This window comes from Mus caroli, chromosome 17 (assembly GCF_900094665.2).
Source record: "Mus caroli chromosome 17, CAROLI_EIJ_v1.1, whole genome shotgun sequence".
Lineage (NCBI taxonomy): Eukaryota > Metazoa > Chordata > Mammalia > Rodentia > Muridae > Mus > Mus caroli.
The window spans coordinates 40,180,799-40,199,606 of NC_034586.1; the positions used below are offsets into that span (position 1 = coordinate 40,180,799).

Sequence of the window (18,808 nt, forward strand, 5' to 3'; positions counted from 1 at the left end):
CCACTCAGGTGGGGAAAGAGATGGAATCTTAAAACACAGGTCTTGATCCTTTCTGCAGGGGCTCTTCATTTTGCTCTTCGGCTGCCTCTGGGATCAGAAGGTAAGAACGATGATAGTTTTTGTGCTCTGGAAATGTCTGACGTGCCCAGACAAAGTCGAGTGTATTGACCCTGGCTTCTTTCAAACGATGCAGGTGCAGGAAGCTTTGCTGCATAAGTTTTCATTGTCAAGGTGGTCTTCTCAACACTCAAAGGTAAGCTGTGAAGGCCCATCTTGTTTCATAGCCTCATGGAGTCCGCTAATATGATAAAAGGACGTAGACTAACTATTACCTTGGGGTTGTGACCAGGATTCCTTAGCAAAGAAAAAAAGATAAAACGGAGAGAGAAGGGAAGGAGAGGGGAAGGGAGGGGAGGGGAGAAGAGGGGAGGGGAGGGGAAGGAAGGAAGGAAAAATGCAGGGTAGGAAGAAGGAAGGGAGGAAGGAAGAAAGAGGTGAGGAACCAGCAAAGAGAAAGAAAGAGGGGGAAGGAAAAAGGAAGGAAGGGCAGGAGAAAAAGAGGGAGAGAGGCGGGAGAAAGGAAGGATGAAAGAATAGATGGGGAGGGAGTTGGGTAAGTGGGAGGGAGGGAGATCACAACTCATATATATTTGTAAGCTCTGTCTCCAGCCCAGAGCATTCCATACCCTGGCCTTCACTTGATGAGATAGCATTTAAAATACATGAAGGCTACCACTAGACAGCAGCAAGCCAAACCCTAAAAGAGATCAAAATAGCCTTGATCTCTCAGACTTGCTTTGTGATTGTCTTTTCTCCCTCTCGCTTCTAGTCAACATCCATAGGTTCGTCGACACCCGTGTTTTCGATGAGTTCTCCGATATCCCGAAGATTTAATAATCTTTTTGGTAAAACAGGTATGTAGTGACTACTAGATACTCCCGGGTGAAGTAGATCTTACTGATCCTGACCTACTCCTGCCTCCATTCCCCAGTTCATGGCAGGGACCTAAACTACTGTGTTCGTGGTAGATATTGAATACTGGGACTTGCTTATACGTTCACAAGCAACTAGGAGGTTGCTAAAGAGGGACAGCTACTCTAAATGGTCAACTAATGTAAAGTCGCAAAGATGCTAGGAATCTTGATGTGCTCCGGGCATCTGTCTATCAAATATAAACAGTACCTGCAAGTTTCTGGGTTTGTCCACCACAGAATTCTTTTCTGTGTCACACGAAGAATAAACATGGAAAATTTGATTATAGGATTCATCTCAGGCTCATTCTTCCCCCTTATGGAGCATGCTTGTTTTATATTTACAAATTGGGCATACATACATTGGGCAGTATCATGAAGCTTAGATGTTCTACTAGACACTTATAAGTTCTACATGGAAAATAGGAACTAGATAGCATTAATGACTTCAGAACTGGTCTTAGCTACTCAAACTGTAAATCCCAGTCCCAACCACTGCCTCCTACAGCACAGTCCCATAACACTGCCCCTGACAGGACAGTCTCAGTACACCACCCGATAGAGTAGAACTGTCACACTGCCCCTCAACAGGGAATGGCCATCATCCTGCCCCTCCCACAAAAAAATGACTGCCCAAACTCTGCCCTTTTCATTATTTTCAGTGTTTGGCATCAAATCCAGGTTCTCCAGCTTGCTAAGCAAGCAGTCTATCATTGAGCCACCTCCCAGACATCCTTTCATCTCTTTAAAACCAGATAGGTCTCACAAATGCAAACTTAGACTAGTTCACTTCCAGACCCTGGCTACCATGCCCTTGATATCAAATATATCTGAGTCTGAATATTCTGAGAAGTCTGTGGAGACTAAACCTCCACTGGATAGAGTGCTCCCTGCTTCCATTTGGGGGAGCACTCAAGAGACTAGGGATTATCCCTTTTCACTTTGACAGTCACTAAATTGACCTAAATATGAAATGATCGAGTCTTTGGAACATCAAAACTATTGCACTGCATATAGGTATTTAGCACTTCCAATGATGTGTGGAAGCTTTGCGCAGTGGCAGTATCGTAGCCAATGAGGTTGATCTGAGGCGCGATTATTGCTAATTGAAAACTTTTCCCAGTGAAGTGAGAAGTTACAAAATAACCCACCGAATCTAAACTTTGCAAAATATCAGGCTTTTAGAATATGCTCTTTTTTGAGAATGAGCCAGGTCTAAGTTGGGATGTGGGCCTTGTTCCTGGGGTATCAGGGCCTGGGATTCCAGTTCCTGCTGGATACTCTTATGTGGGCCATCAGTACTGCCTTGTTCTGGAGCATTTTTTTTCAGGGGAGGGGGGCTAATTACTGTAACTTTGGTTTATGTTGTCAGCAGCCCCAAAGGTCCCCCAAGGCAATGATGGAAATCTTGTTAGCAGTGGCAGTTCATCACCCCGATGGTAGGGTAGCAGTCATTTCAACCCTTCCCTCTTTATCCTCCTCAAGCACAGTGCACAGTGCCTGCTGTCTGCCCACCTACGGCTGAGCAGTCACGCCAACCTTCCTGCTGTGCTGGTCCTTGGGATTTCTGTCAGTATCTGTCCCTCTTTCTTTGCATCCTGCCTTTTCCTTCCTTATAGTTAATCTTCGCTTTCCTTTTCTTCCTTTTATGAACCTTCCGCTCAATGGTTTGTTCCTTCCTAAGGATGTCCCCAAGTCAAAATAAGCCAGGGGACCAGAAGGTTTTCCTTGTGTAGAAGCCCCCAGGTCCCTGCATGTGGGGGCTTATGGAGAGACTTCCTACACTGAGATCTTGCCGGGTGTGAAAATCTGACTGCTGGTGTGTGGTGTAGTTAGCGCTTGGTGGCTGCTGCGCATGCTCGAGGACAGCACTTCCGTGGTTTGTTCTCCGGCACGTTGGGTTAGGGAAGAGGGCAGGCGTGGGTTGGTTTCCAGGCATGGCTGCTGCGCCAGAGCTCATCTTCGCTCCTTAGATGATGTTTGTCCTTCAAAGTGCCATTGTCTTAGAGGCTGAGATGCTGTTTTGTTTTGGTTTCGTTTGCAGGAACATATAACGTTTCCACCCCAGAGACAACCAGTTCATCCCTGGAAAATTCCTCTAGTGCTTACTCACTGCTCAACTAGGACCAGACAAAGCCAAATCCACAGGACCTCTCCGAAACAGGGTCTGTGGCAAGAAAAGAGACCCATCCAAATCTATGGGTAACATACTCTCTCTGCAGACTTCTGGGAGCAGATGCTGAAGAGACTCTTTCAATAGAGAAGATGCTTTCTTTTGTAAAGACAGACTAAAAGCAAAGGCCATGTTTATTTTTGCTCCCAGCCCTATCCCATGTGTAATGCCAAATATGTATAGTATTTAAAAGAACCCCCCCCCAAGGCTCAACTTTTCTTTATGTATTGTAAAATAGAATTTTGAGGAGATTTTTATACCCCCACCTCCCAAACACACACTCACACTATTGGCTACAAAGATAAGAGTTGATTGAAACAGGAAGTAAAAGGCTAGTATTCAGGAGTTCAGTGACTTCAAGGAAGGAAAGAAAGATGGAGGGAATGAGGGAGAGAAGCAGGAAAGAGGAAAGATGATAGAATGGAAGGAAGGAAGGAAGGAAGGAAGGAAGGAAGGAAGGAAGGAAGGAAGGAAGGAAGGAAAGAAGGAAGGAAGGAAGGATAATGTAGAAAACGTTAGGGAGCACATTTTAAGGTTTCCACAGTTGTGCTCTAATATGGCCACTCATCTGCCACAGCTCTGAGAATGAAAACACATGGCTCAAAAACAAAATGAAATGAAGTCATGGGGGATGTAGTTAGCAAGTTCCTGATCTTTCCCGGATAAAAGCATAAAAGAGAGAGACGGGAAAGTAGAAAAGAAAGTAGGAAGGAAGGGTCGGCACGAGGATGCTTCTGGCTGGATAATAATATTTGCAGGCAATGCACCCAAGGAGACACAGTTCTCATGACAAGGACACGTATGAACCTTTGTATGTCAAGGTCTGAGCAAAGCAGGGTGAACATGCAGAGCACGTATGACAGCCACTCTGTAAGATTCAAGAAAGGCTCATCTCTCATGATCTGTCAGATACGCATTGTATGCTAATTTGTTCAGCATTTTGAAAGCCAGGCATGCATATGTACATATTTTTATCCCATAATTGACAAACTTGATCTACCGCACTGAGCTCAGAGTCCTACGTCTGTCGTACATGTAACAGCTTTAACCGGGTACTCTCTGTGCATTGTAGAATAGATTTAATAATTGTGTAGCATGTACATTTTTATTTTGTCCTCGTGACTTCATTGTGACTGTGGTGATGACAGCCCTTGGTGTGCTGTCTGTATTGCTGTGTTCTATCCCTTCCCAGCCTTCTAAGTTCCTACGCCAATATACATTCAGAGTTTCTATGTCTGATTTGTGTTTCTTGCAGCCACTTGGAAGGAGAAAAAGGACCTGGCTCTTCTGTGTTCCCAGCCACATTTTACTTTGCTAAGCAAATCGCAGATCCCCCATCCCCACCACCAAGAATTAGACTCTGAATTTATGCCTATGTGGTTTTTGTATGTGTGTTTCTCAAATTACAGATATTTACTAAAACTGCATCCATGTTAGAACTCACCATGCTCCATATCCAAGAGCAAGCATGCATCCCACATCAGAGTGTCATCCCAAAGGAACAGTGTCAGTTAATTTCTCATTGCTGTAGTAAGACACATGGATGAAAGCAACGTACAGGAGAAATGGTTTGTTTTGGCTTACCCTTCGGAATATAGCCCATCATGGCGGGGAGAACACGGCTGTAGGAGCATGAGGCCAGCCCATCACACCCACCACCACAGCAGTCTGGAAGTGGGATCAGGGTATGAGAACTCAAAGCCCTCCCACAGTGACATCTTTCCTCTAGCCAGGTTCCACCTCCTAAAAGTTCTATAATCTTCCCAAACAGCACCATCAACTGGGGGCAGAGGGTTCTGGTACATGGACCTATGGGAGACATTTAACATTCAAACAACCACAAGCAGCAGACCCTTTGGACCGACATGCAGCGTTGAGTTTCTATAGAGTGAGAGACTATGTGGGTCCTTCGTCGGGAAAGACAAGATAGAAGAGTCTGAGGTCTGACATCCGTAGTTTTAAGTACTTCCAGTCTCTTAGTTCTAAGCTTGAAGTCTATTTCTGCTTCTCCGTTCTTCATAGCGGAAGGGCAGAGTGGGGCATACAAAGTCCCATCCCTTGGGTTCCGTTTCTGCTCAAGTGCCATCTTCCCACACTTGCGTGAGAAACACCACACGCCTATCCCGATTTAATGGCTCATTATTTAAAGTTCTTACAGGAAAGGAATCCACAGGAAATGTGGATACGATCTCCAGGGAGTCTCCAAAGCAGAGCAGAGTTCAGTAGAGGGAAGACGAGAGGCGTCTAGGATGGGACATCCTTTGGATCAGAATCAGGTGTCAGAGAAAGAATGGCCAGGAAGGTTCAGCCCCTTGAGTTGCACTAAGGAGCATCGAGCCAGAGGGATTTGCAGAGTATAACAAGGCAACATGGACGTCTTGGAAGCTCAGCACCAGGAAAGGCTGGGACCGTTGTGCTCAAGAATGCAAAGATCCAAAGTGCACTAAGCTTTGGCCCACTTCATTGGTGCCTCTTGGGAGCCGTTGGGCTTGACCTTATGAGGAGGTCTTCCACAGTAGCATAATAGTAGGAACTCTGAGCTGAATTACATAGCATGTAGATCTGGCCCTCTGCCTGCTTGCATTCAGAGAGGCACGTCTCCCTTTCACCAATTAGCATGCCTACAAATTCTAATGCACACATGAATTCATACACAGACCTACAGATTGACCAAGGCACACAGGAACATGTGTACGTACGCGCACTCACACACACATATATGTATGTATTCACGCACACACACATACACACACCCAGGCACATATGAACACACATTAACACCCAAATACACAGGCACACACATACAGACGTCATCATGAGAACTGGCACATCTCCTTCCCAGCTGAAAGGCTTTTGGTTTAAAATCCCCATGGAAAGTTTGCTAGTTTGTAAATGCAGGATCCAGGAGCGGGGCAGACATATCCACATCCACTCTAACACGCATATACACAGATGTACTTTGATCTTTCAAGGCACAGCACTTAATTCCAGAAAAGGAGGCTGGAGATGTGGCTCAGTGGTTAAGGATATATACTGTTCTTCCAGAGGAGTCCCTAGCTCGGATTCCAGCACCCACGTTGGGCAGCTCACTACCACCTGTAACTCCAGCTGACAGCAATCTGTTGCTCTCCTTTTGACTTTGAGGGCACATGCATGTACATATCCAGACACATTTACACATACTTAAGGGTTTGAAAATAAATTCCAGAAAAATCTATGTAACAAGACACAGAAGGAGCACTTCATGGTTTTCTGCCCACCACTGTATATGCAACCCCATATTAACATTTCTAAATGAAACCATGAAATAAACATTGCATCCAAAGTTGTAAAAGACAGAAACACATAGGGTCTGTGCATTGCGTGAAAGTTAGAGCCGGTGTCCAGTTCTGCGGCAGCAAGGAGCACTGACTGTGACAGAGAAGGCATGTTTTCTAACCTGAGTGCCAAGTGAGTCATGTTCACTTTGCTAAGAGAGCGCCACCTACTGCCCACATCCCCACATGTCCAGAAATACACCATTAATTCACAGCGGTGTCCTCAGGAAATACTGTAAGCATCACCTACAGAGGAAATGAAGAAGGGAAGTCAGGGCCTTTGTGATTTGTACAGGGCACCTCAGAGACGTCTGTGATGGGCGAAAATACACACAAAGATGAGAGAGAGTACAGCAGCAGCCTTTGTGGAGGGAGGCATGTGGGAATTATTCGCAGGTGAGTGGAGCAGTAAGTCACAGCCAGTTACAAAGAGAAAAAAAATTATGTGGGGTGGTTATTCAGGCAGAAAGTGTTTTATCTGCACCATGTAGAAATGTTGTATATGGGCTTTTGCACCCCAAAGAGGAAGCCAGCAACCCAGGTCAATAGAAGTCTGGTTCCTTGAGAATCCTTGAAGAAGGAGCTTAGAACAGACATCTCTTTCTTACTTATTGTTAAAGACAACAGAAATAGCATTTCTATTGCAACCAGATGCCGTGGGTCTCTAGAATTACGACTCGCGGTTTAAAATCATGTCCTACTAAAATATCAGTGTATTCGTGATGCTTTCTTTCCTCATAATAAAATACCTAATGATTCGCCCAGCTCGCTTTGCATATGGTGTCCATTTGTTGGTCAGGTGCTGCTGCTGTCTCATGACTGCACGAATCAGCCAGAAGGCCTTCAGATTTCCAGAGGATGCCAGAGGCTCATGGCTGAGCTCTGGAGGGTCCCTCAGATTTTGTCGCACCGTCCAGACTCCCAGGAATGTTGTGATGATCCAGCGCCACACAGGTGCTTTAAACAGGGTCCTTGAAGCAAAGGGACCTAAACATCTAGGAAATAAATCAACTCATGTCTGTTCCAACATGTGTGGTTTGGTTGGCTGAACTGAGATTCCCGTGTCCTATATACACAAATGCTTTCTAGCACATTCGCCAAAGCTGAGGTTGGCAAGGCTGCTGCACCTGTGCTTCTGGAGTGGGAAAGGCTACAAGAAGAGGGTAGGTAGGCACAAAGACTGAAGCCCACTCTGAGTAAGACACCTGTATTTGTTTCCGAAGGCCATTTCAGGGACTGGAGAGCCACGAAGGACCTCAGTTGTGGGGTTCTTTCCTCACCGCCAAAATCCGATTTCTGGAACCCGTGACAAAGCTAAAACAGAAGTCACGTGTCCAGCCCCTTCCAGACAGGCTGCTGGGTGAGAAACGGAGACGGAAGCATGTCAGGAGCCTTTTCACAAATGGGACCTGGGCAGGAGCTCCAGGAGCAAGCCAGTTCCCATCGCAGGGCTTTTATTCTTTAATTCCGAGCTCAGTGAAATATGATTGCAACTATTACAGAATAAAATGGACTGCCCCAAGGAATGTAGCAGGGGTTGGGGGAAAGGGATGCGGGGGGAATAAAAGGCAAAAGGAACCGATTGGGCAAGGTCTGGGAAGACTGCTATCACGCCCCAGTTCCGGCAGCACTGGACAATAGAATTCAAGAATGTCTTCCTGCTTAGCCTCCTTGGGAGCGATTTTGATCAGTGTCCCGTCCTGCCATTCAGCACCTCCCTCCCCCCTCCCTCCTACCCCCTTGATTAACTGAGGAAAATTATTACATCCATTTGCTGTTTTTTTTTTTTTTTCCTGGAACCGTGTGATTTTTCCCCATGCCCCAGAGCCTCTTCACAGCTGTCTGAATCAGCTTCCTCTCTCACATCTCCAGCTGGGCTAATAAGTGACAGCTGGCCTCAATCCTGTGAACCCTGGCCCGCCCTGTTTGGTTCTCCTGAAGCTTGGTCGCCACCTGGTGGACATTACATCACTGTGTGTTGTCCACCAGAGACCCTCAGCCTCGGACTCCACAAGGCTGCCAGTTAGAACCACAAAAGAGGCACGTCCTCTAATGTCCACCAGGTGGCGACCAAGCATTTGCAGTCAGGAGGGTATGTATATGTAAATATACATACATGTGTGTGTATATATGTGTGTGTATGATATTTCATATATGTAACATATATAACATATACATATAGGTGTGTGTATATATATATATATATATATATATATATATATATATATACACTCATACATACATACATATATCTTCTCTTTTCACTAACAAAAGCTTATTCATGTGACCAATCAAATCTAGAGGCAGGCCCAGAAACAGTGACCCACTCTACCCTGTCCCCACCTGCACACATGCCATCACCACCACCCCACATTTTCAAACAGGCTTCTGGAAGGTGCTTAAGGAAGAAGAATGGGCAGGGGCCTTCCACGTTTCATAAGAACACTTTCTCCATGAGTGAAGCTGCAAAAGACAAATTGAATTCTCCTATTCCATGTTCTACCTCACCCATGGAGGAAGAGTTCTCCTATTCCATGTTCTACCCATGGAGGAAGAGTTTTATTCAGCCACAAAGAAAAGTATAATTATGTCATTTGGAGGAAAATGGATGTAACTGGAGATGGTTGTGCTATGAAATGTAAGTCTGATCCAGGAAGACAAACATCTCCTAGATTTAACACACACACACCACACACTACACACACATGACCATATACCCACACACTACAACACACACAACACACACACATACATACACCACAACATATATACATACACCACAACACACACACATACATACACCACAACATATATACATACACCACAACACACACACCACAACATACACACCACATACACAACACACACACACAACACACACACAATACAACATACACACACCACAACATACACACACACTACAACATACACATACATACACACAACCGCATATGCACACACACACACACCACAACATATACACACACAACAACATACAAACACATACACCACACACACACACACACACACACACACGAGTAGAGTAGAGACTATTTGGGAAGAGGAAGGGAGAAGCAGAGAGCTGAAGTGGGGAGGAGGGAGAAGAGAGGGTAAAGGGGTTTAATATGGTCTCAGTGCAGAATAAACTGAACTCAAATGTCATTCTGTAGACTAGAAGATGGTTTACCAGTTAAGAGTTTATTACTGCTCTTCCAGAGGACTCAAGTTCAGTTCCCAGTACCCATGTCAAGTGGCTCACAACCTCTGTAACCCCATCTCCAGGGGACACACTGCCCTCTTCTGGCCTTATGATTAACTGTACCCATTTGCACATATATGCCTAATTAAAAAAAATTAAAACATTTTAAATATCACTATGAAACTTACCACTTTGTACAATGAATTTACATCAGTTGTTTAAAATTATCCAATTATTATCATTATGATTTTAGCTGGGACGGGTTTTCAACTTTCAACCCATCCTGAATCTTCAGCTGTCCAGGGTTGTCTTTAGTCTCGCCAGCAACTGAGGCCAAATGGTAAGTTTCTCATCTGGCCTCTGGGCACACATTGCCAATGCAGGAGCCAAGAAGAGAAGTAAACATGTTCTCGTGTGGGAAGGCTAGCACTTGGAGCAGAGGGATAAATGGAATTGTTTTTATGGAATGAGACAGATAACTTCCTAGGTGTGGGGGCAGATCTCATGAGCCTTGAGATGTTGGCTCTACCCCCAAAGAACAGATCTCACACCTTCCCTCTTATGTTGGATATTTGTTTACCAAATAACAAAATCTCAGTAAAAGGCAAAACTTAATATGCAAACCCCTCTAAGAAGAGGCATACAACTCTAGCAATCCCAAACCGAGTCGTTGCAACAGACCTGACCATGTTGTTCAGAGGGTTTGAGATTTTCAGTTGAAATGCCATTGGGTACTCAAAGCTTAATGGGCTGTTGTTCTGTGGGAACTTGGAAAGTAATGTGAGAGCTATGCAGATGATGGAGGCCTGGTCTGTGAAGTTTCACAGTGAAGGAAAGTCCTTATCAGGGCCTATGCCAGTTGATTTGTGTCAACCCGAAGCAAGCTAGGGGCACCTTGGAAGAGGGACTCTGAATTAAGAAAATTCCTCCAGAAGATCTGATTGTAGGCAAGTCTACCAGAGGGGACAGTCTGTTGTGAGTAGTGCCACTGGTGGGCAGGTGGTCCTGGGACAATATGAAATCAGGCTAAACACGTGAGGAGCAAGCCAGTAAGCAGCACTCCTCCACAGGCCTCTGCACTAACTAGCTCCTGCTTTCAGGTTCCTGCCCCAACTTGACTCAGCAATGGAGTGGGACCTTACCGTTGTAAATGACATTAACTCAACACTCTCCTTCCCAAGTTGTTTATGGCCATGGTGTTTTATCACGGCAACAGAAACCCTAAGATGGGACCATGTATGGTATACTTGGATTAAAAACCTGTGGTTTCTCGTCAGCTGTGGCTGAACAGTCAGCTATGATTAGCAAGATAGCAGAGTCACAGAAGCCTTACTGGGGTCAGCTGAGGCTACGAGATCAGCTGTTATTAAGAAAAGAACAACATAACTGTGGTGAAATCTTCTCTGAATATTTTCTTGGGGTCAACACACAGAGCTGTGGTCCAGATGGGGGCAGGACATGTTATCTTATGCTGGCAATAAACTTGATAATATGTGAGAGTCTCCCAGGTTGTATTGGTTTGGGTTCATTAAAGAACTTCAAGATTGTAGGAGTCATAGGATGGATCTGGGACTTGGCACTGTAGGGTAGGATTAGAGTCCCTACGGAGAGTCCAAAAAGAAGTCACCAGGGAAGGAAGGTGAAGCCTTATTTGCAGTGGAAACCCCAGGACTGAAGAGACCAGGGAGGGAGGCTGAGGCTTGCCACCATGTAGCAGAGTGGTTGTCCCTGAAAAGAGAAGAGACCATTAGTAAAGAAGCAACCTCAGTTGCAGGGAAGACCCCAGCATGTTGGAGATGCCGAGGCTGTCGGATGGTCACCAAGGACAGACACAGCGGTTGAGTAGAACAGGCCTGAGTCTATGCACCAAACAGCATGTGTTTCACATGGCAGAGATGGAGTTAATTGGAACCCTGAAGATTGTGAATCCCGGATGTTGTGTATTGAACTACAGGATTTGATTCATACTACTGGATATTGGTTTTGTTTAGCTTTTATTATAATTGTGTCCTGGTTCTTCCCTCTTGGAATAAAAGATATTCGACTTGTTTCTGGTTTTACAGAAGCCCACAGTTGAGTGAGTTTAGACTTTCAAAGAGACATCAGATTTATTTAATTTTTTTTTGAGAAAGGGTTTCTTTTTATAGTTATGGCTGTCCTGGAACTGGCGCTGTGGACCACCAGGCTGGCATCAACCTCTGAGATCCACCTGTCTCTGACTCCCAAGTGCTAGGATGAAAGTCTTGTGCCACCACTCCTGGCTGAGCCATTAGGTTTTTAAAAAGAGAACTTGGACTCTTTTAAAATGTTGAAAAATTTAAAGACAGGGGACTTTTAAGAGTTTGTTTAATATATATTGCCCGTGCTTTTGTTCCCCCTGGTAAGAACACGCTCAGGGCAACCGGAATAATCTTCTGCGGCACAAGCTTTATTGCTTACCCCTTCAGGAGCCAGTGGAGAAGAGAGTGCCAGAGAGAGAGAGAGAGATAGAGAGATCCCCCGAATGGCGGAAACCCGTCCCTTTTATGGAGGACTGTCCTCCGCCTCGGACGTGTCNCTCCCTGATTGGCTGCAGCCCATCGGCCGGAGTTGTCGTCACGGGGAAGGCAGAGCACATGGGGTGGGAAACTACCCCGGCGCATGCACAGATGGTTTGATTACACGGGTGCCAGTGCCATCAGCGCCATCTTGTAATGGCGAATGTGAGGCTGGCTCCTTACAAATATAGTGAGATTAATATGAAATCCTGTGGATAAACAAAGAAAGGTAATGGTTTGATTAGGATGTGTTTGTGTGACAATTTTACAAGGGGACAGTTGTGATGGTTAGTTTTTGTCAACTCACTATAAGCTGGGACCATCTGGGAAGGGGAAAACCTCAATTAAGAAAATGCTCACACTGGATTGGCATGTTGGCAAGTCCATGGGACATTTTCTCCATTGTCAATTGATGAAGAATGGTTCATCCTACTGTGGGCAGAGCCATCCCTATGGCTGAGGGGCTGGAGAGATGGCTCAGTGGTTAAGGGCACTGACTGCTCTTCCAGAGGTTCTGAGTTCAAATCCCAGCAACCACATGGTGGCTCATAACCATCCATAATGGGATCCAATGCTCTCTTGTGGTGTGTCTGAAGACAGCGGCAGTGTACTCGTATACATAAATAAGGTAGCTTAAACATTAAGTCTGGCGGGAGGGCCGTAAGCAGCATCCCTCTGAGGTCTGGTTTCGTTCCTGCCTTGGCTTCCCTTAGTGATGAACTATGATCAGGGCTTATAAGGGTCTGGCCAGGTCTTTACTACAGACATAGAAAGTGAACCAGGACGTAAATAGATAATCTCCTTCTCTTCATTGTCCAGACTGAGAAAAGTAAACAGAGACATTAACAACTTGCTGAAAGTTCCCATAGTCGTGGATCTCTAGAGTTGAGTATTAAATGCTGTGTCTCACAGGAAACATGAGAACCCGGCTGTATTTCAATCTATTGCCGTTGCTTTGGTGCAAGCAGGCTTGCGTAGAAGGATGGGTTGTTAGGTCACAAAAATGAGAGAGAGAGGGGGGGGGGAGGAGAGCAAGCTGTGTGGAATTTAAAAAAGGTAGACAAGTTGTCTTAATTGTATTTATTTAAACTTGTGTGTGTGTGTGTGTGTTGCCTGCATGTATGTCTGTATACCACATGTGTGCCTGGCACCCAGGAAGGCCAGAAAATGGCACGGATCCTCTGGAACTGAAGCTACAGGCGATTATCAGCATGTTAGATGAGGTTGTTGGCAATCCAACCTGGGTCCTTGGGAAGAGCAGCCAGTGCTCTTAGCTGCTGAGTCATCTCTCCAGCCCCAAGTTAAATCTAACTCAAGCTTATTCTCAGTTTGTGTTTTTATTCAGGTGGCAAACATTTCAGACAACTGCAGCTTCCTTTGTCAGTCTGAAAGAAGAACGTGAATGGTAGACTTCCGGTTAGCCCCTGAGTGGACTCCCCCAAACACAGCAGCATAGCCACCCCTTAACATTTTAATTCCTAGTTGTCATTCAAGTGAACTTCCTGTGTGGCTTTGATGCAGAATTTATTATTATTATTATTTTTTAATTCTTGGCACAGATCTATCAAGCAATCTCAGGTTGGCTACCATGGAGAAGGAAAATGTGATTTCCCAGAAATCACTTCATTTCAAATGAAATGTGATTTTTTTTTTTTTTTTTTTTTTTGGCTGTGTTTAAACAGAGAACAGGGAGGCTTGAGACACTGTGCTAGCAGAGTCGCCTCCTCCATCTTTTTCCAGGCTGAAGCAAGGCCTGCGTCATTTGATTCTTGCTTCACTTACATGGGCAGTCTGATGACGATGACGTGGCTGGTGCTGACCCCTGACTGAAAGCCTGGTAGTGGGCTGCCTGGAAGTGTATCTGTGTGTTTTCCTACCTTGTGTGGCCCACTGAGGCAGATGACTTAGGAAAAGTCACCCTTGTGACTCAGTTTCCACAAATAATGGGGGTATTGATGTTGCTGGCATTGGTACAACCTCTCTCTGGCATTGGAATCCCTCTCTGAGGGATTCTTACAGAGCTAACGAAGAGATCAGAACCTGGAACCTAGCTAAAACCGAATTAAGTCAGCCATTGTCATTTTGAGACATTTCCCGTGAATATTCTGAGGCTCAGATAGAATCTCCACAAATCATAAAATAAATGATTAAAACATATACCCTCTACACTTTCATATTTAATTTATGGTTAGGAGTCTTTGAAAAGAATCTCAGGGGCTGGGAAGATGGCTCAGTCTGTAAAGTGCTTCTCCTGCAAGCTTGGGGACATGAAAAATGGAAACAGTTCAGAAAAGACACCCAATATGGACCTTCCAGATACCTATATGAGCATTCACACACACACATGCACACACACACATATACACTCACACACACACAAGAAAGAAAGAAACATGAGACGCTCAAAGATACATGACATTTTTTATTGAGAATTTTATACAATGTTTTGATCATATTTGAGGGTGATTTGGTCACATCCCCAACGTCTCCCTATAACTCTCCCAAGATTCAGCCCTACCTCAATATAACACCCCAACTTCATGTCTTCCATGTTTTTGGTTTTCTTGTTTTGGTAGCACTCTGACTCCAGTTTATATGCTCACGTACTTCTGGGTGTGTGGCTATCCATGGAAGGATGGTTGACCTACAAAGCACCATTCTGTGAGAGAAAACTGACAAGCCCTCCCCTAGAGGCCACCAAGCTAGGTATGGAGGCTAGCGAACCTCTTTCTGCTGCAAGCACACAATAACTTTAGTAAGGTTTGAGTTTCAAACAAGCCCGTGCATTCAAGTCAGAATGTAAGACAAATTCATAAAATACTTCAAGAGATCTTACATATCACTCAACTTGTTTAATCCTTACATGGATTCTATTATTTTCTGTCTTTACTTTTGACCCAGTTGTGCCACATTAGTGGCATCAACCAAGGCTCTCACTGACAAATAAGGGCAGAACCACAGATGAAACTAGTTTAAGCAAAAATGGAGACCTGTGGGCTCCCATCCACTGGGGATTATAGGTATAGACACAAAGAGCTCAGGGTTCAAGCACTGGTCTCAGAGTTCTCAGGTCTCCTTTGGTGACTGCCTCCCTCCACAGGTTTATTTCATTCTAAGACAAACCTGGGAGAAAAGACATCTCTGAGGCTAACACAGATGCAATTGGAGGCATTGCAACTGGCTAAGTCTCAGCTGTGTTCTGGCCCTACAGATACCACTGTGTCGGGCAGAATTATGTTTTTGTGTCAGTAAGTTTTATTTCACAAAAAGAAGTTCTTGAGTAAGCTGCTCCATAGATCACATATTGGCTCCCTGCCCTTGTCAGGAATTTTGAAACTTCCTCTTTCTTTGATATTTTTTTTCCCCCAGACTCACCTCCTCCCCACCCTCAGGGCAGCTTCCCATCTGGCCTTCAGCTTTTATCAGCTCTTGGGATAAAGGAAGTCACTAAGGATTCGTGAGCCAAGACTAAAGTAAGGCCAAGAGATGCTTACAGGCAACATTAATACTTCTGTTCTGCCGGACAAGCTTGGCCATGTGCCCCACCTCATGTAGGGGAGAGGGAGAGATGGGGGACGGGCAAGAATGGGAGGAGGGAGCTTCCGAAAGGTGCTCCCAGTGGCTCCCTGGACAGCTAGGGTTTACTGGTTTCTGTTCCTGAGAAAGTCATCGGTAGGCATTTTGCCTATGGCTGAGAACCCACCTCTGCTTCCAGAACTCTCTTTGCGTCCTCCACCCGATGTCTTTAGACTCTGCTTTGTTAATTGTTTGCTTGCTTTTTGATTTTGGAGACAGGGTTACACATAGCTTGGTGCTGGCCCCAGACTTACCATGCAACTGAACTTTGTGAAGCCTTGATCCTCCTGCCTCTGTCTACTGAGTCCTGAGGGTCTCATCATGAACCCCCACTCCTGGCCAGACTTCTCCTTTTCCTAATTCTCTTGCTGAGAGAAATCTTAAAGCATTGCTAATTTCCCTGGCGCTGCTGGGTCACACATGGGTCCAATTGTCCTAAATTTGCCTAGGCTCTGAGGGAAGCTGAGACCCAAATGAGTTCATGGCTCAGATCCCTCTGGGATCCAGGACTGACCCTGGGTAACAGTGAGGAAGGCTGGGAAGGACAGTGCCTGCCTCTAGACCTGAGGCTCGCTTTGAGTTTTGTCTCTTACAGACACATCCACGTGCTCCCTCACATGCAAACACACACCCTGTACTGCTGACCTCCTGTGTCAAATCCCTCTCATCAGTACTTACGAATACACACATGCAGTACTTATGAATACCCAACATACCCTGTAGGGCTGACTTCCACTGTCAACTCTTTCTTGTCATCTTTCCTTTTACATCAGTATTTATTAGAAGTCAGTCATGAGCATCGTATTCACTATCTCACCCTTGAAAGTGTTTTTCAACAGTCTGGAAAATAGTACTCACCAAAGGATAAACACGGTACATCTTAAAACAGATAAACAAACAAGCTTTTATTTGTTTCTGAGTGTGAGAACATGCAACAGCGTGCAGGTGCCTCTGAGGGATGAAGGGAGATATGGTTAAGTCCCTTGGAGCTGCAGTTACAGACAGTTTTGAGCCATTTTAGCTGTCTTCATGAACATGGAGACAAATGTTCATGTAAATAGGTGACTAGTTAGACAAAAGACAGTATCCAGAGTAAAGAAAAACAAGGGGGAGAAAGGTTCTAGATAGTGTCAGATCGCGATTAGCTCACATGTCAACGCTTCTTTGCAAATGTCTGTCTTCTGACACTTTTCTGAAACCCATTGAGAATGACAGACTCTGTCCTTGAGTGACCTGTGGACTGTCTGCTGCACCTGTTCTCTCTCACTGTTCTCAGTTTACTCCAGGGCAGGCACTGGACTTGGTGTTCCTGATATTCTGTCAGGCCGTAAGGTAGACAGTGTAATCCAGCAGGAAGGAAGAATTCACATGCAAAGGGGGTTAGGCTACGATTTTCTGCCAGGATATGCCATCACTGAAGTCAATGTTCCCCAGAGGAGGCACTACCCAGGGTGCTGCTAGAAGAAACAGTCACTCTGATATTTATAGTTATCATCTGAAGACCTTTATCAGCAGTCTAAGAAAGGCAGACGAATTCCAGTGTGGAACGGGAGGGGCTCACTAAGTCGCACTCCTAACTGCATCTTGGCAATTGATGGCTGCTAGGAAAGGCAGTCAGTTTTCTTCAGAGTTGTGGCCCTGATAGGCCTATCCACTCTTCAGTGGACAGTTCTACTCCCACACACGTACGAGTGGCATAAAGTGGATGCCATAGAGGGTGGGGAATTACCAGGAAGGGACTGAGGATGGGTTAGATCAAAACATGCTGTTTTCATGTCCTGAAGTTCTCAACCAATTTTAAAACACAGTCGCACAAGGTTAAAGGCCATAAAATGTCATTAAGTCTCAAAACAACAATAGTGTAAGAAATATGAAGGTGGGCACGGTGGTCCTCACCTGTGATCCAAGCACTTGAGAATCTGAGACAAGAGAATCACCATGAAATTGAGGCTAGTCAGGTCTACACAGTAAGCTCCTGTTTGAAGAAAGAAAGAGAGAGAAGGAGGGAGAAAGAAAAGAAGTTGAAACAAGTAACATGGAGTGATGCTTATTGCAGGTGTGAAGAATACTAGACATGCTCTTTGTATTGGTGGAGCTGTCTTACTTAGGGCTTTACCACTGTGTATAAACACCATGACCAAGGCAACGGTTGTAAGGAGAACATTTAATCAGGGCTGGCTTACAGGTTCAGAGGTTCAGCCCATTATCATCAAGGTGGGAACATGGCAGCATCCAGGCAGGAATGGTGCAGGAGGAGCTGAGAGTTCTGCATCTTTATCAGAAGACTGCTAGCAGAATACTGGCTTCTAGGCAGCTGACACAGTGACACACCTACTCTAACAAGGCCACACCCACTCCAACAGGGCCACGCCTTCTAATAGTGCCACACCCTGGGCTGAGCTTATACAAACCATCACAGAGGCTGATTTACCAGAACACATCTAACCAACTTAAACTAGGACCCTATTTGGTCCCTGATCTCCCTCTACTAGATACAGGATTCCATTGGCTGATCGAGCCAGACCACTGGTTCTGAACCGTGGATGGATTTTTCTGATTGCTACATAAACCTTGAGATGGTAAGGCTGAGTAGCAGGATTGGAATCAGTGATCAGTTAAGCCAAAGAACAGCTTAAGCAATTTAATGCAGAGCTAGCTGGCTATTTGCCTCGAGCCTGCATCCAGGACGCCTGACTTGCTGACTGACTGCTCCCTACTCACTAGAACAACAGTTATCTCTTACGGTGGAGGAGACCAGCAGCACTAGCAGCACCTGGTTACCTGGGAGAAATGCAAATCACTAGGCCACTGCAGACAAACCAAATTGGAGACCCCAGCGTGGGGTTATGCCACGGATATCAACTGCTCCTGAGGGGTGGGTATGCTCTTGGGCATGCTTTGCAGACTCTAGGACTCTAGTTAGAGAGTGCCTGTTACATGTAGCTTTTGCTACCTCACCTAAACTCTGGAAATGGACTATGCTACCAGCCCCAGCCCCAGCCCCAGCCCCAGCCCCAGCCCCAGCCCCAGCCCCA

The 18,808-nt window shown here is 45.4% G+C and overlaps 1 protein-coding gene and 1 non-coding gene across 5 annotated transcripts in view; both read left to right on the plus strand.

Annotated features, from left to right (window-relative positions):
- The window catches only part of Adgrf5 (adhesion G protein-coupled receptor F5), a 92,424-nt gene extending 88,848 nt beyond the window's left edge, over nucleotides 1-3,576 (plus strand). For all 4 annotated transcript variants that reach the window (XM_029471064.1, XM_029471063.1, XM_029471062.1 and 1 more), the window contains 4 exons: nucleotides 59-100; nucleotides 194-253; nucleotides 830-914; nucleotides 3,016-3,576. In XM_029471064.1, the coding sequence (XP_029326924.1) occupies nucleotides 59-100; nucleotides 194-253; nucleotides 830-914; nucleotides 3,016-3,095 (267 nt within the window). In that variant the 3' untranslated portion in view covers nucleotides 3,096-3,576. The remainder of the gene's footprint in view (nucleotides 1-58; nucleotides 101-193; nucleotides 254-829; nucleotides 915-3,015) is intronic.
- Nucleotides 2,017-2,161, plus strand: LOC115029805. The gene has a single exon (XR_003835364.1). It is a non-coding gene; the product is annotated as a U4 spliceosomal RNA (small nuclear RNA).
- Nucleotides 3,577-18,808: the final 15,232 nt, after the last annotated feature.